Source organism: Boleophthalmus pectinirostris, unplaced genomic scaffold (genome assembly GCF_026225935.1).
Source record: "Boleophthalmus pectinirostris isolate CB_2022bp ecotype Guang Dong unplaced genomic scaffold, ASM2622593v1 HiC_scaffold_21, whole genome shotgun sequence".
NCBI classification, from domain to species: domain Eukaryota; kingdom Metazoa; phylum Chordata; class Actinopteri; order Gobiiformes; family Gobiidae; genus Boleophthalmus; species Boleophthalmus pectinirostris.
In genome coordinates, this window is record NW_026571175.1 from 18,922,009 (window position 1) to 18,942,619 (window position 20,611).

The following is a 20,611-nucleotide window of genomic DNA, read 5'->3' on the forward strand; positions in this document are numbered from 1 at the left end:
TGATGGCACCCCTAGAAAAGATTGTAAATACTTGAACAATAGAGGCATGTTAAACTTTGGTGTGTCCTCTAATTGGCATCACAGGTGTCTTCAAACTTGTCCTCAGTCAGTCTGCCTGTTTAAAGGGGGACAAGTGTCATTGTGCTGTTTGGAGACATGATGGAGACAACACTGAACATGGATCAGAGAAAGAGAAGAAGAGAACTGCGTCAGGAGACTAGAAAGAAAATGATAGACAAGCAGGATAAAGATAAAGACAATAAGACCATCTCCAAGCAGTTTGATGTTCCTGTGATTACAGGAACATACATGTGTATGTTCTTCAGAAGTTTAAGGTCCACAGGACTGTAGCCAACCTCCTTGGACGCGGCCGCAAGAGGAAAATTGATGATAAATTGAAGAGATGGATGATACGAATGGAACCAAAGAGCCCAGAACAACCTCCAAACAAAATATGAACTTGAAGGGCGAGGTACATCAGTGTCAGATCACACCATCTGTCAACTTTTGAGGACACCACTGCTGAGAGCAAATCATAAAAAAGTCAGACTTGAATTTGGCACAGTGCATATTGACAAGCCACAAAGCCTCTGGGTGAATGTCTTTTGGACAGATGAGACAAAACTGGAGCTCTTTGGCAAGACACATCAGCTCTATGTTCACAGATGCAAAAATGAAGCAGACCACGAAAAGAGCACTGTCCCTACTGTGAAGCCTGGAAGAGCTTGGTTATGTTCTGGGGTTGTTTTGCTGCATCTGGCACAGGGTGTCTTGAATCTGTGTAAAATACAATGGAATCTCAAAACTATCAAGGTATTTTGGAATGAAATGTGTTGCCTAGTGTCAGAAAGCTTGGTCTCAGTCATAGGTCATGGGACTTCCAACAGGACAATGACCCAAAAAACATGTCTAAGAACAAAACATTGGACTGTTCTGGAGTGGTCTTCTGTGAGCCCAGATCTCAATTCTCTTGAACATCTGTGAACTGAGCTGAAACATGCTGTCTGGAGAAGGAACCCTTCAAACCTGAGACAACTAGAGCATTTTGCTCACGAGAAATGGGTCTCAGGCCTCAAAAGGTTGTGAAACAAAATATTACGTTAAGGGTACCATCATTTTTGTTCAGGTCAGTTTCATTATTTAGTTTTTTCTAATAATTCTGTTGAACCACAGGTGAAAAGCAATGGTTGATTTCTGTTGGACAATTTTCAGTAAATTTGTATTTATTATTGCTTTTCTTAGTTTCAAGTTAATTCAGTGATACCAACAATTACCAAGTACATCTGTGGTTCTCACTGTGCTTTTAAATTTACCAGTTCTCCTAAATTCATAGTGTACTTCTTGTGTACTAAACACTTTTTGGATATTTAATGGCAGTATATTTTTCTTTGCTTTATACAAAAGCAAAGCAATTGCTAAATCACTAAATCAAAAAATGTAATAAGTTTGATTTGAAAAACGATTTGAAAAGGGGAAGAAGTAAAGTTTGGTAACCTTTGCCCCAAATTTCAACACAATATGTCAAGTATGGAAGTATGAGTGAACAATACTGTTGTGGAAAAAAAATGATATATCTCTTGAAGATAAATAATGAATCCATTTGCAAAGCCCAATGAGTTTTTGGAATATAGACCAAGGTTTATTCTTGTTACAGCAGATATGGACGGGGCCTTGGCCTGCGCTGGCCAGAGCCCAACAGCCTCTCTCCAGCAGCAGTATGTCCCTACCCCATCCTGCCCCATCTTCAAAGTATCTCCCCAGTATCTGAGTATTTATACAGAAATACAACTTACATTCATATCAAAGCAGAGTGACTTTGGTTTCAGAGGCTGGTGCTAAATTAACATACAGCTGAGGACAGGTAAGATAACAAAGGGCTTCCTGAGGAGGAGACAGTTGTGTCTAATGAACCTTTACACATGTTAATGACTGGTCTGGGTTTCAGGTATAAATCACATTCATTTACACATAGACAGATTGAAAGAAATCTTTCCACAATCTAAATTTCTATCACAAATACAATATGTAAAGAGCCTTTTGATTAAAAATTTATTTCACTTTGTTGATTACCACAGTACTTTTTGAGACCTTAGATTGCATGTATCTGATGTGTGTTTTCCAGTTTTTCATCTATCATTATATTTAAAAATTTATTATCAGAAACCCACTCGATTTTAACACCATCAACATGGATAGAAAATTCTGAATTTATTTTATAATTACCAAAAGATATAGCTTTAGCTTGTTTATTAGGTATAACTTATTAGAATCCATCCAAATTGATTTTACTTAACTCTGTATTAAGTTGTTTATATTTATCATTGGAATAAAATATACTGGTGTCATCTGCAAACTAAATTATTTTTTAATATATCAGAGGTTTTAAATATGCAATTTTTGTACAAATTAAATAATTTATGTCACTCCACAAGCAGTACTCCAAAATCTGGAAGTGTATCCATTCATTTTCACAAACTGGTATCTTCTGGTCAGATATCTTTCAATCCAGTTTAGTGTACTGCCCCTTATGCCATACAGTTTAAGTTTGTTGAGTAGTATTAAGTGGTTAAGAGTGTTAAAAGCTTTCTTTTGATCAATGAAAACCCCCACAACATACTTTTTATTATCTAGTGCATTAGTTATCGCTTCCACAGCATACATAAGTGCCATTGTTGTTGAACTTTTGCATCTGAACCCATACTGACTCTCATTCATTATTTCAAGTTTATCTAAAAATGATTCCAATCTATTATTGTAAAATTTTTCAAGAATTTCTGCAACTTGAGAGAGTAAAGACACTGGTCTATGTTTAGTGTGCACATGTCCATCTCCATTTTTGTAGAGTGAAATTACTTTGGCAATTTTCATCTTATCTGGGAATGATCCCTTTAGAAATGATGGATTTAAAATATATGCCAAGGGTTTAATGATGCAGTTAATTATATTTTTAACTATAGTCATATCAATATTAAAAATCAGTTGACAATTTATTTTTAAATTCATCTACAATGAGTATAATTTCAAGTTTGGTTGCAGGAAAAAGAAAAATTGTGTTCGGATATCTTTCGATAAATGTTTCGTCTTGTATTCTGGAGCTTGTTTCTGTAATTTTTTTCTGACAGTTCAGGACTTATTTTTACAAAGAAATCATTAAAGTGGTTAAAATTGTAAATTTATCCTGTTCTGTTCATGCTGCTGGTGTATTGTATTGTTTTGTGACTACTACACTGATGATGACTGTAACAACTTATCAAACTTTATAATGATAAATTTTAATTCATTTGGATTCTGGAAGCACACAGTACAAAACCTTCAGCATAGCCCCAAAAGGAACGTTTATGGCCCATGTAATCCAGTGTGTCTAGAATATTTATCTGGCTAGCCCTTTGTTACACTACATGTAAAACAAACACAATCATCACAGGTAATATTTGCTCACATTTTACAACTGACATTAAAGGAACTATATGAAGAATTTTATTTCAAATTCCATAAATATGACTTGACTAACTGTGCCCCCAGATATGAGCAGTGGTAGAAGATTTTGTTACTTAAGTAAAAGTACAATATACCGGAGCAAAAAAAAAAAAGGATTTTACATATGTTTTGAGGTTTTATGAGGCTTCAAATGTGGTCATTTTTAAAAAGATTTGTGCTGAATTTTGTTCAACAGAAACAACTGAATCAGTATATTTTTTTTCTGCTTTTATTTGTATATTTTTGTTTGCTCAAACTACAAACATGCAGAAAATAAACCCTCACCCTTTTCAGCAGATCTCAATCAATAATAAAAATACTTTTACTTTTCAGTCCAGTTAAAAAATGTAGAGAGTACAGATAGCTGTTCTCAAATGTCGTAAAAGTTAAATTATCCACTTTAAAATTTACTTAAGTACAGATACCTAAAATTTGTAGTACCTGACTAATTGTGTTATGTTCCACTACTGGATATGAGACATGTTCAAATATTGCATGCACTGCACACATTATAGATATTACATTGGACACGGTAATCAAGTTGTTTATGTTATAGTTTGGTGTTTTGGTTTTCAAATTGATTATTCAGTTATCAGAAAGCAGAATGAGCTTCAACGTGGAAATACAGTTGTTTAAAACCTAAAAATTGTGATTGTTGTGCCTTTCTTAAAACTGTAAGAGCATAGGCTACATACGGTTCCTTGAATCAACTAAAAATATAATATTCGGTAAATTGGCATGTTAAGTATTTATAGTAGCTCTGGTGCAATAATGCCTATATTGCTTTGTGTACATTATTTTGGACTTTCTTTTATTATTTTACACTTTCAAAGGCATGGTTATAATGTACAGAGTAATTTCACATCACCCCTCCTTGAACCGTCACCTTATCGTGGTGGAGGGGTTTGAGTGCCCGAATGATCCCGGGAGCTATGTTGTCGGGGGCTTCATGCCCCTGGTAAGGTCACCCAAGGCAAACAGGTCCGGGGGGACGGGTCAGACGAAGAACGGTTCAGAAGCCCTGTATGACAAGTGTACCAACGAGGCCAGTTACGTCGCCTGGATTGGCGTCACCGGGGCCCCACCCTGGAGCCAGGCCTTGGGTGGGTGCTCGCCAGCGAGTGCCTGGTGGATGGGCCTTCCCTCATGGGGCCCGGCCGTCCTCATGTGGGCCCACCACCCGCGGGAGGATCCATATGGGGCTGGTGCAGAGAGATCTGGGCAGCAGTCGACGGTGGGGCCCTCAGCGACCGGATCTCCGGACATGGAGACTAGCTCTGGGGACATGGAATGTCAGCTCGCTGGGGAGGAAGGAGCCTGAGCTTGTGCGGGAGGTTGAGCGTTACCGACTAGATATAGTCGGCCTCACCTCCACGCACAGTTTGGGCTCTGGAACCCAACTCCTTGAGAGGGGCTGGACTCTCCATTTCTCTGGCGTTGGCCACGGGGAGCGGCGGCGGGCTGGTGTGGGCCTGCTCATTGCCCCACAGCTGAGCCGCTGTGTGTTGGAGTTCACCCCGGTGAACGAGAGGGTCGCGTCCCTGCGCCTTCGGGTAGGGGACAGGTCTCTCACTGTGGTGTCGGCCTATGGGCTGAACAGCAGTGCTGAGTACCCGGCCTTCTTGGAGTCTTTGGGAGGGGTACTAGACAGTGCACCGACCGGGGACTCCGTTGTTCTCCTGGGGGACTTCAACGCCCACGTGGGCAACGACAGTGACATTTGGAGAGGGGTGATTGGGAGGAACGGCCTCCCCGATCTGAACCCGAGTGGTGTTTTGTTATTGGACTTCTGTGCTAGTCACAGTTTGTCCATAACGAACACCATGTTCGAGCACAATGGTGTCCATAAGTGCACGTGGCACCAGGACACCCTAGGCCGGAGGTCGATGATCGACTTTGTAGTTGTGTCATCTGACCTCCGGCCGTGTGTCTTGGACACTCGGGTGAAGAGAGAGGCTGAGCTGTCAACTGATCACCACCTGGTTGTGAGTTGGGTTCGCTGGTGGAGGAGGAAGGTTCAGGCTCAGGCATGTAGTGAGGGTTTGCTGGGAACATCTGGCGGAGCCCTCTGTCAGAGGGACTTTCAACTCGCACCTCCGGGAGGACTTCTCCCGGATTCCGGGGGAGGCTGGGGATATGGAGTCCGAGTGGGCTTCATTCTCGGCCTCTATTGTTGATGCGGCTGCTCGGAGCTGTGGGCGTAAGGTTTGTGGTGCCTGTCGCGGCGGCAATCCCCGAACCCGGTGGTGGACACCGGAAGTAAGGGATGCCGTCAAGCCGAAGAAGGAGTCCTATCGGGCCTTGCTGGCTCGGGGGACGCCAAGCGTGCTGCAGCCCGTGCGGTTGCAGAGGCAAAAACTCAGAGCTGGGAGGAGTTCGGGGAGGCCATGGATGAGGACTATCGGACGGCCTCGAAGAGATTCTGGCAAACCGTCCGGCGCCTCAGGAGGGGGAAGCAGTTCTTCACCAACACTGTTTACAGTGCGGGGGGAGAGCTGTTGACCTTGACTGGGGACGTTGTCCGGCGGTGGAAGGAATACATTGAGGATCTCCTCAATCCCACCGTCACGTCTTCCGAGGAGGAAGCCGAGGCTGGGGACTTGGAGACGGACTCATCCATCACCCTGGCTGAAGTCACTGAGGTGGTTGGCAAGCTCCTTGGTGGCAAGGCTCCGGGGGTGGATGAGATCCGTCCTGAGTACCTTAAGTCTCTGGATGTTGTGGGGCTGTCTTGGCTGACACGCCTCTTCAACATCGCGGTGGCGGTCGGGGACAGTACCTCTGGACTGGCAAACCGGGTGTGGTTCATGGGGTTGTCCCTCTGTATCAAGAAGGGCTGTCTGTCTGGTCCCTGTATGACTGGAGCAGGAGCTGTGCTCGCATTGCCGGCAGTAAGTTAGACCTGTTCCCGGTGCATGTTGGACTCCGCCAGGGCTGCCCTTTGTCACCGGTTCTGTTCATTGTATTTATGGACAGAATTTCTAGGCGCAGTCAGGGGCCAGAGTGGGTCCGGTTTGGGGACCACAGGATTTCATCTCTGCTGTTTGCGGACGATGTTGTCCTGTTAGCTTCATCGAACCAGGACCTGCAATGTGTACTGGGGCGGTTTGCAGCCGAGTGTGAAGCGGCTGGGATGAAGATCAGCTCTTCCAAGTCCGAGGCCATGGTTCTCGACCGGAAAAAGGTGGCTTGCCCTCTCCGGGTGGGTGGAGAGTCCCTGCCTCAAGTGGAGGAGTTCAAGTATCTCGGGGTCTTGTTCACGAGTGAGGGGAGGACGGAACGTGAGATTGACAGGCGGATTGGTGCAGCTTCGGCAGTGATGCGGTCGCTGTATCGGACCGTTGTGGTGAAGCGGGAGCTGAGCCGAAAGGCGAAGCTCTCGATTTACCGGTCAGTCTTCGTTCCTACTCTCACCTATGGTCATGAGCTCTGGGTAGTGACCGAAAGGACGAGATCGCGGATACAAGCGCTCGAAATTAGTTTCCTCCGCAGGGTGGCTGGGCGCTCCCTTAGAGATAGGGTGAGGAGCTCAGTCACACGGGAGGAGCTCGGAGTAGAGCCGCTGCTCCTCCACGTCGAGAGGAGTCAGTTGAGGTGGCTCGGGCATCTGTTTTCGGATGCCTCCTGGGCGCCTCCCTCGGGAGGTGTTCTGGGCATGTCCCACCGGGAGGAGGCCCCGGGGAAGACCCAGGACACGCTGGAGGGACTATGTCTCTCGGCTGGCCTGGGAACGCCTCGGGATTTCCCCGGAGGAGCTGGAGGACGTGTCTGGGGTGAGGGAAGTCTGGGAGTCCCTGCTTAGGCTGCTGCCCCCGCGACCCAGCCCCAGATAAGCGGACGAAAATGGATGGATGGATGGATGGAATTTCACATCAGTCACATCATTATTTACAAAGAGAGGGAAATACACAAATAAACTGTGAAGTGCTTGACTGTATGTGACTTAAAGGTCCCCTGACGGTGTATTACTCGTGGTTATACATCTCTAATTTATTTATGTTCAGTGGTGGATGTTGTTTGCATGGGCTTATGTTGCTATAATCAGTGTTGTGCAAGAACGCGTTCATTGAACACGTTCATTTTTCAGTGAACTTTGAACTGAACGCAACACTTTTGTAAATCAAGAACTTGAACGTGAATTTGTTCAAATTATGTGAGATGAACGACGTACGTCACTGTTGGGGTTCAATTAAACGTCGGGATTTGTTTTCACCTGACGAGTGACGATCTGCTCGCACTTAACCTCGCGAAACCACAGCCGCGCGTCAACGCAATAGCGACTCCACCGGCAGCTGCCCAGGGAGCACAATGTGTTGATGGTAAATGCACAAATACAACAATAGATACATGCTCTCTGTGTATTTTGACGGGGATACGCGCCTATGCTCGCGTAGAGCGTCAAAAAATAGGATGGATCCTATTTTCTGAAATCTACACGCACAGGACGTGCTGCTCCACGCGCGTGGCTCCATAGTGGTTATAGTTAATATCTTGTCAGTGCTGGGAGTAACGCGTTATAAAAGTAATGAATTACTGTAATGCGTTGCTTTTTGCTGGGAGACAATAAAGGATTATCATATCTTAATTAGTGGGAGGCAAAAAGTTGGATTTTTTCCTCAAAGGAAATGCAGCCAAAAAGATGGGTCATTCTGTCAACACGTTTAGTCCTGATTCCAAATTGGGAGTGTGAATTATGCATTGGTTAATACTTGCCTCTGGTGACCTGCTAGCACGTGCACTTCCTCCCTCTGCTGACTGCTTTCGGTACTGCAATAGAAATATGGCAAAAATTGGTCAGTTATTAAGAAAATTTCATTTGTAAACCATGCAACCTAGAAGTCAAACCATTTAACAGAGCATGAAATTATTCAAAGAGTATTAGGTTATATTTTGTATGTAAATCAATTTCAATTATAAGCTAAGCTGAAAAATTGTTGTGCTCTTTTGATCGACTGTGAATACAAAGGATCCCATAGCAGTTTCAAGTACTTTTATTCTTGTTTGAAGCTGACACACAGTTGGTTGCCTCTCAATAGTGAATCCAACACAAGGAGTTGGGCAGGATCTTTACTAACTCAGCCAATATTAACAGTATCCATGGAAACTGGCCCATGGGAGCAATTTATTAAAAGATGGTGCAAACACAGAGGGCTGTGTGTTTGTGCTGTTGTGCATTGCATGCCATCAGTGACACTATGGAGACGAGTTGGGATGGGCATTACTATATCCCCGCAATCCCCTTCCTTTGACGCTAATCATTCAAAATATTAAGAGGTTGAAGGGAGAAATTAGGCGAAATATCTTATAATTTAATGTTAATTATAATGACACTCACTGTGTGAAGTGGATGATGATGATGGTGAGGTTTCTGTTTGTTTGTTTGTTTGTTTAACCGTATAAACTTACCGAAGCAGCAAAGAGGCGAACATTTAATTAAACTCTTAAAAGTTTATTTCAGGGACCTACCGACCTTATTGGTAACTGGAGATGTATAAAGGCCGTAGTACACAACAACCCGTTTAAACACTAGGTAAATACAGCATTTAGAGTAACGTTACACCGAGTATATAGCCAAGATTAAAAACAAAAAAAAGCAACTTGTCGATTAGGCGCTCTAATTAAGCCTTCTTTATTTATATACTTACCAAACTCGAGTAACGTTACACCGAGTGTATAGCCAAGATTTTTTTAAAAAGCAATTTGCCGATTTGGCGCTCTAATTACGCTTCCTTTATTTATATACTTACCAAACGTGCTAAAACATGTGCCAAATACGTGCAGTTCTCACAGGTGGTGAAAATCATTTCCGTTTAATTTCAAAATAAAGCTAACGAAATCAATTAAAATGCATGCTAAAATAGCAGATTTTCAATTTTTCTTAAATATTATATGTAAGCAATTTGATGTGAAATATTTAATAACTTAACATTTGATGTTAATTTACAAAGGTGTGCTCTTACATCTTTGCATAAATAGTAATTTATTTTGACAGTTTCTATCTCACGTAAATACGTTCACTTGACGTGTCTCCTTGGTAACGGCGGTACACCAAGTCCGGGTCTCTTACTGTGTATCCCGTTATCTTTCCCTGAACGGGAATCCCTGGGGCAGGCGATGGCGGTGACTTAGGGAAGAAACTAAACAGGATATTAGAAGTAGCTATCTCGTGTTTTTCTCAGAGGTCAAAGATGACGACCTCTCATAAAGCCCGCTTTGGGTATGAAGCAGCTCGTAAATGGAAAGCAACAGGTGAGTCTGAAAGATTGTAGGTTATGGAGTGTAAGGCTATAGCCTATTTATAAAAGCCTCAGAAGCTTGTGGAGTATTTCTTTTAGGATATCGGTTTCTGTATTTGATTTCTTCAGAAAAAGTCAAGATTTTGGTAAGTTTTGACGTTATGTATTGTGTTTAATTGCGTGATTTGTGTGAAAGATGACTTTCTGACAGGCCTACTTTGTCAGAGATGTTTGACAGCCATCTGATAATTTTGCCACCTCTGTCAATGTATGTGTGTGTGTGTTTGTGTGTACTGTTGTAGAGGCCAAGATGGACAATTATACTAATTTTGCCTCTCATGGGGTCACTGGTGTCCGGTTAAAAAGGGGGCCTTGGTTGGTCTTGTAGAGGTATGGTCTTATGTTCCAAGCCAAACAAACCACAACATAAACCCCTGCAGACTGGACTACCACAGATAGCATCTCTCTCCTTCTCTGTGCCAGAAAGTGAAACGTCAAGGCACAGTGTGTGTGTCTTTAAAGTCTCATTAATCATGCAGATTCAGCTAAGCTCTATCCAGGTCAAAGTGCCTTTTGTGTAGCTGCTCATGCTTGTGTGTGTGTAGCTTCTTGTGACTTAAGGAAGCCTAAATTATTCAGCTGATGGTGCAAGGTGCTCAAAAGAATCTCAAATGGCCCCTGCACTCTGTGTGATGGAAATACTCAAATCTGATCAGATGGATTTGTTTACACACACACACACTGCTAGCATAAAGAACTGGTGTTGTGTTACTCATAACTTTTCTTTATGTAGCTACAGTTCATGACATCTTCCTTTTGTATTCGCCACTCCCCCTTGTCCCTCTGCTGTTTTAGTGCCTCCTGACCCCTCTTTGAAGCATCCAGTAGGAATGCCCCAGCCTTGGCCTTTACATCCACAGAAAGCCCACCACCTACCTCCTCAACTCCCTCTTTTCCACACACGCCATGCAGAGGAGAGCGCAGAGCGTCCTCATCTAGTGACCATCATTCGGCCTGGGGATCAAAGTACAATGAGAAAGGTGCTTTAGTTTGATATAAGCAAGGCATAAAACATCTTGCCAATTCTGTATGCTAATCACAGCGTGCTAGGAGGTAGATAAGTACAGTTAAAATAGGTTATTTTGGCAGCTGCCAGAAAAGGACAAGAACAACAACAGACAATCTTATTTTTTAAACAATAAAATTAATTAAATAAATTATGACCTTTGGCCTTGCTTATTAGTGTTGTAGTGTTGACTTGTACATATACGTTTTATATAATTATGTCTTATTTGACACCTGTCTCCTGCTACCTTTTTTGCTACTTACTTATAATTTATTATAACTATTTATATTTTTTACTCTTTGTCATTACATTATATTATAATTGTGATGAGTGAGCTACTGTGTCCAAATATTTTTCTTGTGGCTCAATAAAGTTTGTCTAAGTCTAAGTCTAAATTAATGCCCTGAATGTGCTGCATTTCTTGTATGACAAGTCTATATTGATAATGTTGCTGTTTTAGGTGACCGTGCTCCTAAACCGCAGAGGTGTAGTGTCTTTTGAGCAGCTGCTACTGGATCTCTCTGAGGCTTTGGGGTTTCCTCGATGGCACCGAAACAGAGTCACACGACTTTATACTGTCCACGCTCGTGAGGTGAAGGGTTGTACACATTGTGGTCCATAACAAAGCCATATACTCTTCATGTGCTGTGCAACTTTTATGGGAGATCTGCCTTGTCTCCATGAAGATGTCGTTATTGCTTTTCCTGGAATGTTCCACAGTATGGCATTAAACTTATGTATCTTGTAAGTATTTCATTTCAGGAGTTCTTCTTTTTTTGAAAAAAACTTACTGAGAGTGAAGCCACAGATCTGACCTTTAACTTGGTCCAATGGTGTCTCCATGCATGTAGGTATGAGATATATATTTAATGCCATACTGTGGAATGTTCCAGGCAAAGCAATAACATCTCCATGGAGAAATGCATCTTGTGGTTCCTCCAACAAAAAAAACCCAAAAAAACATGTGATGTTCAGCATGGGCTTACATAAGCAAGTTGCTTTAGCCCAATCCCTTTTTATCCATTGCATCCAATTTTGAAAGTTTTTTCTTTGTTATAGGTGAAAGGTGTGTGTGACTTTTTCTGTGGAGAAGTGGCATTTCTTGCACTGGGGAAGGCCCGTCCAGACCTGAGCAGTGTACAGGAGGCGCTGGAGGAGCTTTTCCCAGATAACACTCATTATCAAGCAGGTGCATTGACATCATGGGAGAAGAGGCTGCGTCCATCACCCGACAAAGCAGCCAAGGCTGACAGTGGATACAGTGAGGGCACAGACAGCAGCGGGACACAAACAAATCAAGAGGAACAAAAGCACACAAATACTCAGATTAAAAATCCCAAAAATATCAGCAGACAACAAAAAAATTCAAAAAATACCAGAAAACTACCTGTTCCCAATAATCTTCAGAAACTTAGAGTAAAAATTGGTCAGATGCAAAGGCCTTCCTCTGTTATCGGGCCTTTTAAACACCAAGATCTTATAAGGGACTTAGATGTGCCCTCACCAACATTGTGCGGTAACTGCTTGGCAAGACAAGCCAGATGCCAACCTCAGGAACAAAGTAATGTTCTCTCTGGGAAGGCCCCACTTCCTCCCGTCATGAAGAAACCAACAGGGAGGGTCCCTTCACCTGAAGAAAGGACAAAGTTTGATGCTCAGCCTGCAGCTCTTTCCGCGAGTTTAAATGATGATGAGGTATTTGTCCAATCACATCATCATATCATGAGTCCAGCAATAATAGAGCCACACAGACCAATGGAGAGCTTTGCATCTCCTCTAAGGGAGAGTAATGTCACTCTGTCAGATATTGAGCAGTGTTATGAAATCGGGCGAGTGGTTGGTGATGGGAACTTTGCTGTGGTACGAGAGTGTCGCCATCGTGACAGTGGACAAACTCTTGCTCTGAAGATCATAGACCGCTCAAAGCTGATTGGTCGAGAACACATGATGCAGAATGAGCTGAGTCTGTTGGGAAGCCTACGTCACCCACGAATAGTGCGTCTTTTTGCACACCACCACACGGACACACATTCATACCTGGTGATGGAGTTTGTGTGTGGAGGAGACCTGTTTGAGGCCATCAGCGAGAAAGGCAAGTTTTCTGAGGTGGAGGCAGGAATGATGGTGTCAGACATAAGCCAAGCTCTGAGTTATATTCACTGTAAGAGCATCGTCCACCGAGACCTCAAACCGGAAAACCTGCTGGTGAGTATAAACTGAGCCCTGAACATGTAGAGTGTGCACATTATAATAACTAATCTCATATGCTTTCATAATATTTAGTTATATATATATGTGTGTGCGTGCGTGCGTGTGCGCGTGCGTGTGTATGACTTATCTTACTCTTGTATCTTCACTGTTGCTTCAGTGTTTTGTTTTTTTAACAAAACAAAGTATTTACATATATATATATGTATTTAGATTGAGCGCCAGAGTGACTGCATCTACAGACTGAAATTGGGGGACTTTGGTCTTGCCATGGTTGTAACCGAACCAGTCTTCACTATTTGTGGCACACCCACATATGTGGCTCCAGAGATTCTGCTCGAGACAGGCAAGCACAAAACTGAAATGATTATCTATTGATCTGTGCATTGTGTAGTCTTTTTTATGTGCATCTGTATGTTCTATAAACTGGCAGGTTATGGGGTCCCTGTTGATATCTGGGCGCTTGGGGTTCTTCTCTACATTCTTTTGTGTGGTTTCCCACCATTTCGCAGTCATGAAAGAGACCAGGAAGAGCTTTTCCAGCTAATAAAACAGGCACATTTGCACTTTCTATCACCATACTGGGACCCCATTTCAGAAGGTGAGACTTACATTTTTATTTGAAGTGGTTACATCTTAAACTTGTCCATATTTATACATTTGCTGTTTCTATTGTGTACATGTACAGAGGCCAAGCATCTTGTTCGAATGCTTCTTCAGCCTGATCCCTTACTGAGGCTGACTGCTGAACAAACCCTGATGCATCCATGGGTGAAAGCTATGACTTCCATTTGCCAACAGGGGGTGCTAACAGAGGAGAAACACAGAGCTCCAAAGGCAGAGGAACAATCAGAGAGACTCCCTAAACCTGCTGCAGCCACCCTGTCAGACAATAAACTTATCAGCATTGAGGGTGTGCCCATTTACAATGCAGAGCTGAGCATTGAAAGACAGTCTAAAATGGATGCAAACAGGAGACAGAGCATAAAGACACCATCACCAGCAAAAATACAACAAGAACAGCTCAAACGCACAGGTGAATCCATGCAAAAATGACAATAACAAAAGTATCCATGGTGCATCTGAGAAACTTTTCAACCACAATACCAAAACCAACCAGCATTTTTAAGACTACATCAGTCAAAACACAATTGACTCCAGGCAGTTTCACCCATCCTCCCTCTTACATGATAAGCCTACCACTACAACACTCACCCAGACCATGAAACCAGACCAAAACTGGGACCTAAACCAAGCACCTGCCCTGCACCACCACCCCATCCTTCACAATGGCCCTGATTTCTCATTTGTAAATCGTGTGCACATGATGAGATATTCGCCCAGAGTGTGAATAATGTCTGATGATGAGGCTCCATGAATCACTGCTTATTTACCACATTCATACTATATTCATGAGCTAATCAAGAACTGTGTAATTACCACGCTATCCATAGTTTTATTATCAAAATTAGTAAATATTGAAATTAAGAGTATTCAGTGTTATTTAAATGCGTTTTATAGACTTATAGAATATTTTTTTTGTCAGTTACAACCAGTCACTGTTACTATCTTGTTACATATTCATAAAGCAAATCTATAGGCTACCACATAATTTTAGCTCAAGTATAATATTTCATGCCATGTTTTTGCTTTCACACGTTGTTCTTCTTTACTATACCATGAATATCTGCACCTGCAAACTATGGATAATTTAAGAAAGTTATGGTGGCTCTCTCAGCAGTATATTCTGCATAGCATTCCCCTCATACCAAATAAGGCCTATCTGTCCTGTGGGAGTGGTTTAGCCGTGTCCCCTCTGATTGCAGACAGCTGACACTCTGACATCCTGCCCCACCTACCCAAACACACATAACCCCCCACGCTGTAAATCTGAATGCACCCCACCCTGTCCTCCCTGAGCCACGTGTTTAAAAAAATAACAAAAAACGATTTGGTTCCAGAGGCAAGAGAAGTCGTGGCCCTCATTGATTTGCCTGTTTCTTGTTCCTTGTTCCTTGGGCATAAACGTGTCATTAACTAACTTAAGCACGGGGGGGTTCAAGCGATGCAAGGGAAGGGAACTATCACAAGCATCATCATAACAGCATCTGACAGTATCAAGTTTGAGGGTATCACACTGACAAAGACATGTTAAAGAATACGCTTTGAACGGGCCCCCGTTTGTTGCAGATCAGGTTTGGTCCCTTTCATGTCCAGACATATGCTGACCAAAGTTGGCTGTTGCGCATGCGCATTTTAAGGCTCTTTAAATACCCCAAGTCATCTGCCACAACAAAACATTCAGCTGACTGCCAATCCGCGGACAGGCTGTTGTAGTAATTACACGAGGGTCTTCAGACAGGGACGAAATATTTACATTTAAACACGAAACTTCAATTCGATCAAGAACCTGCCTGAGTAACGCACTGACCCGGACTAAAGGCAGTGTAGGGTGAAGTCGGGGAGACAGATAGGAAAAAAACAAAGATGGCTGTGTAGCCAAAGAGACGGGTCCCAACACAAGTGTCTCCGTTTAATCACCGACAGCCAAAGGTTGTTGGTCCCGGAGACCCAGGCAGCCAGGACCGGAGCAGGGGCGTAGGTGAGCAGCGGAGCTGGGCCGTGGATGCACGTCTTTGTAATCTGCTGTCATTGCGAATAACGGCGTCGAGGCACATCAAGCCGAGTTGTTTTTGTTCTGCAAAGGGGAGGACTGCTCTGTTTGTCAACGCAGCTAGCCACATAGTCTGCTAGCCGCACTGTAAGTCATCAAAACTAGTTATAATTGTTTAATTACGCAGGATCGTTGCTATCACGTTTGCACTTGGTGTCAGTGTTGTTCAATAATTGGCTTGTTGGGCTGAGTGTTGTAGGCGGGGGTCAGCATTAATAATAAGTAAACTACATTCCTCTGTGACAGCGTTAGCATAGCGTGCTAACAGTTAGCTGTCAGCTGACTCTAGGCTACTGGTGAGCTAACTTGCTAATTTATGTTTTATGGGACCAGTTGCGACAGGTCCGTCACAGACTTTTAGACAGTATTCGCCATGTCGTCGCTGGAGGAGAGAGATGTGGGTGTTGTGGCCGCCCCTAGCTCCTCCTCAGCCGGACTGGGGGTCGTGGGGGCAGCGGTGGAGGCCGTAGCCGGGGTGGCAGCCATGCAGGAAGAGATCGGATCTAGGAGAGAGGGGCCCGAGCCTGACCCTGACGAGCCGCCCAAGAAGAAGGCCAAAGCGCCCGAAGGAGAGGCAGGGAAGCTGGAGGAGAGACTGTACTCAGTGCTATGCTGCACCGTGTGCCTAGATTTGCCCAAGGCCTCTGTTTACCAGGTAAATGTGTCAATCACAATTTTTAACACAGTCCCTGAACATGCAGAAGAAAACTCATTTGACATCATATTTGAGTCCCCCATGTGGCCCAACCCCTCCTTCCACAAAGACAACCTGTTGCATGAAGCGGCCAGTGTTTGTTATTTTTAGTTTTGACCGTCCTACACAGCGCCAAGTGTTCACCACAAACTGAGACAGAGGCACTGGTGACACCTGACACACCCAAGCCAAATGGCCGGCTGTGCCTGTGCTGGCTCAGCTAATTACATGATACTGTGAATTATCCCCAAATAACCCAAGCAAAGGCAAACTTCCTGCTGTTTTTAGTTTTTATTACAAAAATATTTAGGTAACAAAAAATTGAGAAGCCCACCCAGTAGTTTCTTTCAAGTCATTAACTTTTTACATACAACTGTTACATCACATGACCATATTGTGACTTCAGTAATATGCTGTCCTCCTCCCACCCTGATCCCATAACATGTAAAACAGTAATTAACATAATCAGAGAATGTTAACAAAGTCCCTCAATCGACAAAATCACAATATACATGAGAACTCACAGTAATGCATACAGCAATTCCCTCACACACTGTGGGTGGTGAATGTTATATTTTGATTAAGTTGTCAAATTACACAACTTCTTTCTCCAAAGAGATAAAATGCCACTAAAGCCCATAAACACAGTTTTGATGGCTATACATTCGTATTGTTAGTTAATTACACAGTCATAATAAATCTGTCCTTATCTAATATTTTGCATTTTCTAATTCTCGTTTTTTGCCATCACAGTGCACAAATGGGCACCTGATGTGTGCAGGCTGTTTCATTCACCTTTTGGCAGATTCTCGTCTAAAGGAAGAACAGGCCACCTGTCCCAACTGCCGGTACGGATACTCATAGATCAACTAGTGAAAATGTGCCTTATTGTTTAATTAGTGATATAAGTTTACAGTATTTTACATCATGGATTAACATTATATTATACATGGTTATTTGAGTCATGTTTTCCATTTGTTGACAAAAGCATAAAGTTACCTTTTGTCTTAAAGCTGATTGAAAAGTGATTGCCACAGATTCTGTCCATGTCAAAGCCATGAGGTAAGGGCTTTGTTTGTGTGGTGTAGGTGTGAGATCAGCAAGAACCTGTGCTGCAGGAACTTGGCTGTGGAGAAAGCTGTCAGTGAGCTGCCGACAGAATGCACCTTCTGCCTCAAACAATTCCCCCGCTCCAGTTTAGAAAGGCACCAGAAGGAGGAGTGTCAAGACAGGTATGTGCCACCAACGCCACATAAACACATAAGAACAACTATTATTCCAACTTCTGAAAGTGGAGCAAGTTTGTTAAGCAATATACACTTTGTTTACACATAAAGTGTGACTAGGATACAGGATCACAATGAGATGGTGGGAGGGTGAAGAAAGCAGTTCACAAAAACTGAGTGCACATTATTATGGTCACTGAGCAAAAATATTTGTTCAAGTGGAGGCTGTAGGTTGGTTACTATAGTGACAGGTGATCCTGCACTGTTGCCATGAGAACGGTCATGATGACAGGTGCATAGTACTGTTTTGGCCTCAAACCCCAGCTTATAAAGTGTTCTGGTATGATATCTGTTATCCAGGTATGACCAAAGAAATATGCAAATATGCCCATTTACTAATGTAAAATAGTATTGATTATGAAACATTAGTTTTAAATGTTAGGACTTACTTCTTTTGTTCTTTGGGATTCGTTCTTTGCACTCTTTTTATTCACACAGTCTTAATTAGCCCTGCTTCACAACCTGGACTAATTAGCACCTTTGATATTTTTAGAAACTTGTACTTATTACAAGTACGTATCATGCATTCATTACAACACAGTTCTGCGAAGGATCTAATTGAGATGAGGCTATGTTTTCTCCTTCCTGTGGGCTGTCTTTGACGCAAACTTACCATTATGTTGTCAGGGTGACACAGTGCAAGTACAAGAGGATTGGCTGCCCTTGGCAAGGTCCTTTTCATGAGTTGCCAGCACACGAGAGTGAGTGCTCCCATCCCACTAAGACTGGAACAGAGCTCATGGGAATCCTGGGAGAAATGGACCAGAACCACCGCAGAGACATGCAGCTATACAACAGCATCTTCAGCCTGCTGTGCTATGAGAAAATTGGGTTTACAGGTAGAGACACAGTGCTTGTTTAAAAGATGAGTTTTCTCCACCTTGTGCTTAAATTACTTTGTTACATATCTTCCCAGAGGTACAATTCAGGCCGTACCGCACAGATGACTTCATCACTCGCCTATATTATGAAACGCCACGCTTCACTGTCCTCAACCAGACCTGGGTACTGAAGGCCCGCGTCAATGACTCTGAGCGTAACCCCAACCTGTCCTGCAAGCGCACGCTCTCTTTCCAGCTTATCCTCAAAAGCAAGGTACGCTGAAAAACACACTCACTCCTCTGTTTTATCTAATTTTGGAAGGAGAGATTGTGCTCCTATACAAAAGTTTGAGGTATAAATCATTGTTTGCTCATCTGACAAAACTGAGGAACTTTCTGGCAAAATTGTTTAATTACAAATTGGCTTTATGTAAATCTAATTAAAGATATTCACAAACAAACCCATATGTTCAGTTTCTTTCTGTTGGCATTGAATTGACAAAGACTGTTGTTTTGTAGGTGAACTCTGCCCTGGAGTGCTCCTTCTTGTTGCTGAAGGGTCCTTATGATGATGTGCGGATCAAACCTGTCATTCACCACCACTGTTTCAGCAATGACGCCAATGAGACAGAATACGTCCTCCTGCCCATCTCCGACTCAGTGGAGTGCAACAAACTGCTGGCAGCCAAAAACATAAACTTGCGCCTCTTCATCTTCCAAGTCCAAAAATAAATGTGTGATTGAAGAAAAGAAGTAGGAGGAGGAAGATTTGTTTAAGGCAACAAGGAAAGTGTTGAAAAGGATAGAAAGATGCCACTGAACCACTTAATACCTCTTAACACCTACATAAATACACGCATTGTACACACGCTTTCATATCTACAAATGCACACCACTAATTTACACTTACCTCTTTGGTAGTGAGACCCCATGCTTTTGGGGGAGCTGTGATGATATGCTACAGAGATGACTGGGCATTGATATGAGTGATGTGGGTCAAAATATAACAATATAAGGCTCAGGTGAGGGGCTCTTTGGGGCAAGAGAATGATGTTTTTTTCCTGGGGTTGTTGATGGTTGGTGTGCACCTGTTTGAAACCACAGCCAAAGGTAGCACTCGCCGACCAAAGCAGGATTTTTGCCTTGTGCACATGCCTCTCATATGTGACACTGAAACAAAAAACTCTGCTTATGTTCAGATGTCCCAAAGACGATGGTGAAAAACTGGAGTGATCAAGCTGTGTTTTGGACATGTGAATGTACTGTGTGTCTGTGTCCTTTTGCTTTTTCACTCAAATCACTTCCCTGTTTTTAAAACCACCTCTTACTCTGTTGTTGCCAAAGCGTCCCAAATCAGACTTTGTCAAAACAGATCTTGCCCTGTCTCAACTCACCCTCGACTTCATTTTCGAGAGGAGAGATAGCCTGGATGCTTCCATATTTAATTTTTTTATTTCTTTTTAGCTATGGTTTTATTTAACCTCTACACTAATGCTGTTTTATTTCACTAAACCCTTTGTATTTAAGTACCTGTGAAGATTGTTTCCTTTTAGTTTGGTTTTTAACGTGTGGCTTGCAGACTGTTTGTGTGAGAAAAAAAAAAAAGATCTTTACTGTGAGATTTTCATTTGGAACAGTACAATCCCTCAGTTTAGGGAGCTAACAACATAAAAACTGTGACCATGGTATCCACTGGCCAGCACAGTGGCCCTCTGGACTCAAAAGCATTTTTTTGTAGAAGATCTGGTGTGCATGTCTGTGTGTATGGCAGATATGGTGGGTAAAGATTATAGTGTTAGATTTACTTGAACAAGAAAAAGAAGTTGTTACTTAAATAGATGATACTGTAATGCAGACTGATCTCTCTCCTCCTGACCTCTTCTTTTACTTCTGTGTTTTAATGCTTTGTCTCTATGCCAGTGGACTCACTCATCTCACTATGGCTGTACATGTGCCTTTTATTAAAGATCATGGAACCTGCAGCACTCATGTCTGTATGAAATCATCATAATCATAATAATAACAGGCCAATTGACAAGCTTCTTAATACAGTACAGTATTGTCATTATGTATTCACTCCTGATCCTCAGGGTAGGGTACTGCAGGAAAGCAAGACTGTCACTATCTACACCACCAACCCATCCAACCA

The 20,611-nt window shown here is 42.8% G+C and overlaps 2 protein-coding genes across 2 annotated transcripts; both read left to right on the forward strand.

The window, feature by feature from the left end:
* The first annotated feature begins 999 nt into the window (after positions 1–999).
* Positions 1,000–14,043, forward strand: dclk3 (doublecortin-like kinase 3). Its single transcript, XM_055157619.1, has 7 exons — positions 1,000–1,126; positions 10,569–10,753; positions 11,240–11,371; positions 11,839–12,984; positions 13,201–13,333; positions 13,421–13,588; positions 13,676–14,043. The coding sequence occupies exons 2-7, from the start codon at positions 10,604–10,606 to the stop codon at positions 14,041–14,043; spliced, it is 2,097 nt and encodes a 698-aa protein (XP_055013594.1). The 5' UTR covers positions 1,000–1,126; positions 10,569–10,603.
* Positions 14,044–15,266: 1,223 nt separating this feature from the next.
* Positions 15,267–20,444, forward strand: zftraf1 (zinc finger TRAF-type containing 1). Its single transcript, XM_020932561.2, has 7 exons — positions 15,267–15,748; positions 15,995–16,316; positions 17,109–17,203; positions 17,444–17,587; positions 18,269–18,480; positions 18,558–18,736; positions 18,982–20,444. Exons 2-7 carry the CDS (start codon positions 16,035–16,037, stop codon positions 19,192–19,194), a joined length of 1,125 nt encoding a protein of 374 aa, XP_020788220.1. The 5' UTR covers positions 15,267–15,748; positions 15,995–16,034; the 3' UTR covers positions 19,195–20,444.
* The last annotated feature ends 167 nt before the right edge of the window (positions 20,445–20,611 follow it).

Coding starts and splice junctions, on each gene's coding strand:
- dclk3 (XM_055157619.1), top strand. CDS start 10,604: ATGCCCCAGCCTTGGCCTTTACATCCACAGAAAGCCCACCACCTACCT. Junction 11,372..11,838: donor ATACTGTCCACGCTCGTGAG/GTGAAGGGTTGT, acceptor TCTTTGTTATAG/GTGAAAGGTGTGTGTGACTT. Junction 13,589..13,675: donor CTGGGACCCCATTTCAGAAG/GTGAGACTTACA, acceptor GTACATGTACAG/AGGCCAAGCATCTTGTTCGA.
- zftraf1 (XM_020932561.2), top strand. CDS start 16,035: ATGTCGTCGCTGGAGGAGAGAGATGTGGGTGTTGTGGCCGCCCCTAGC. Junction 16,317..17,108: donor CCAAGGCCTCTGTTTACCAG/GTAAATGTGTCA, acceptor TTGCCATCACAG/TGCACAAATGGGCACCTGAT. Junction 17,588..18,268: donor AAGGAGGAGTGTCAAGACAG/GTATGTGCCACC, acceptor TTATGTTGTCAG/GGTGACACAGTGCAAGTACA.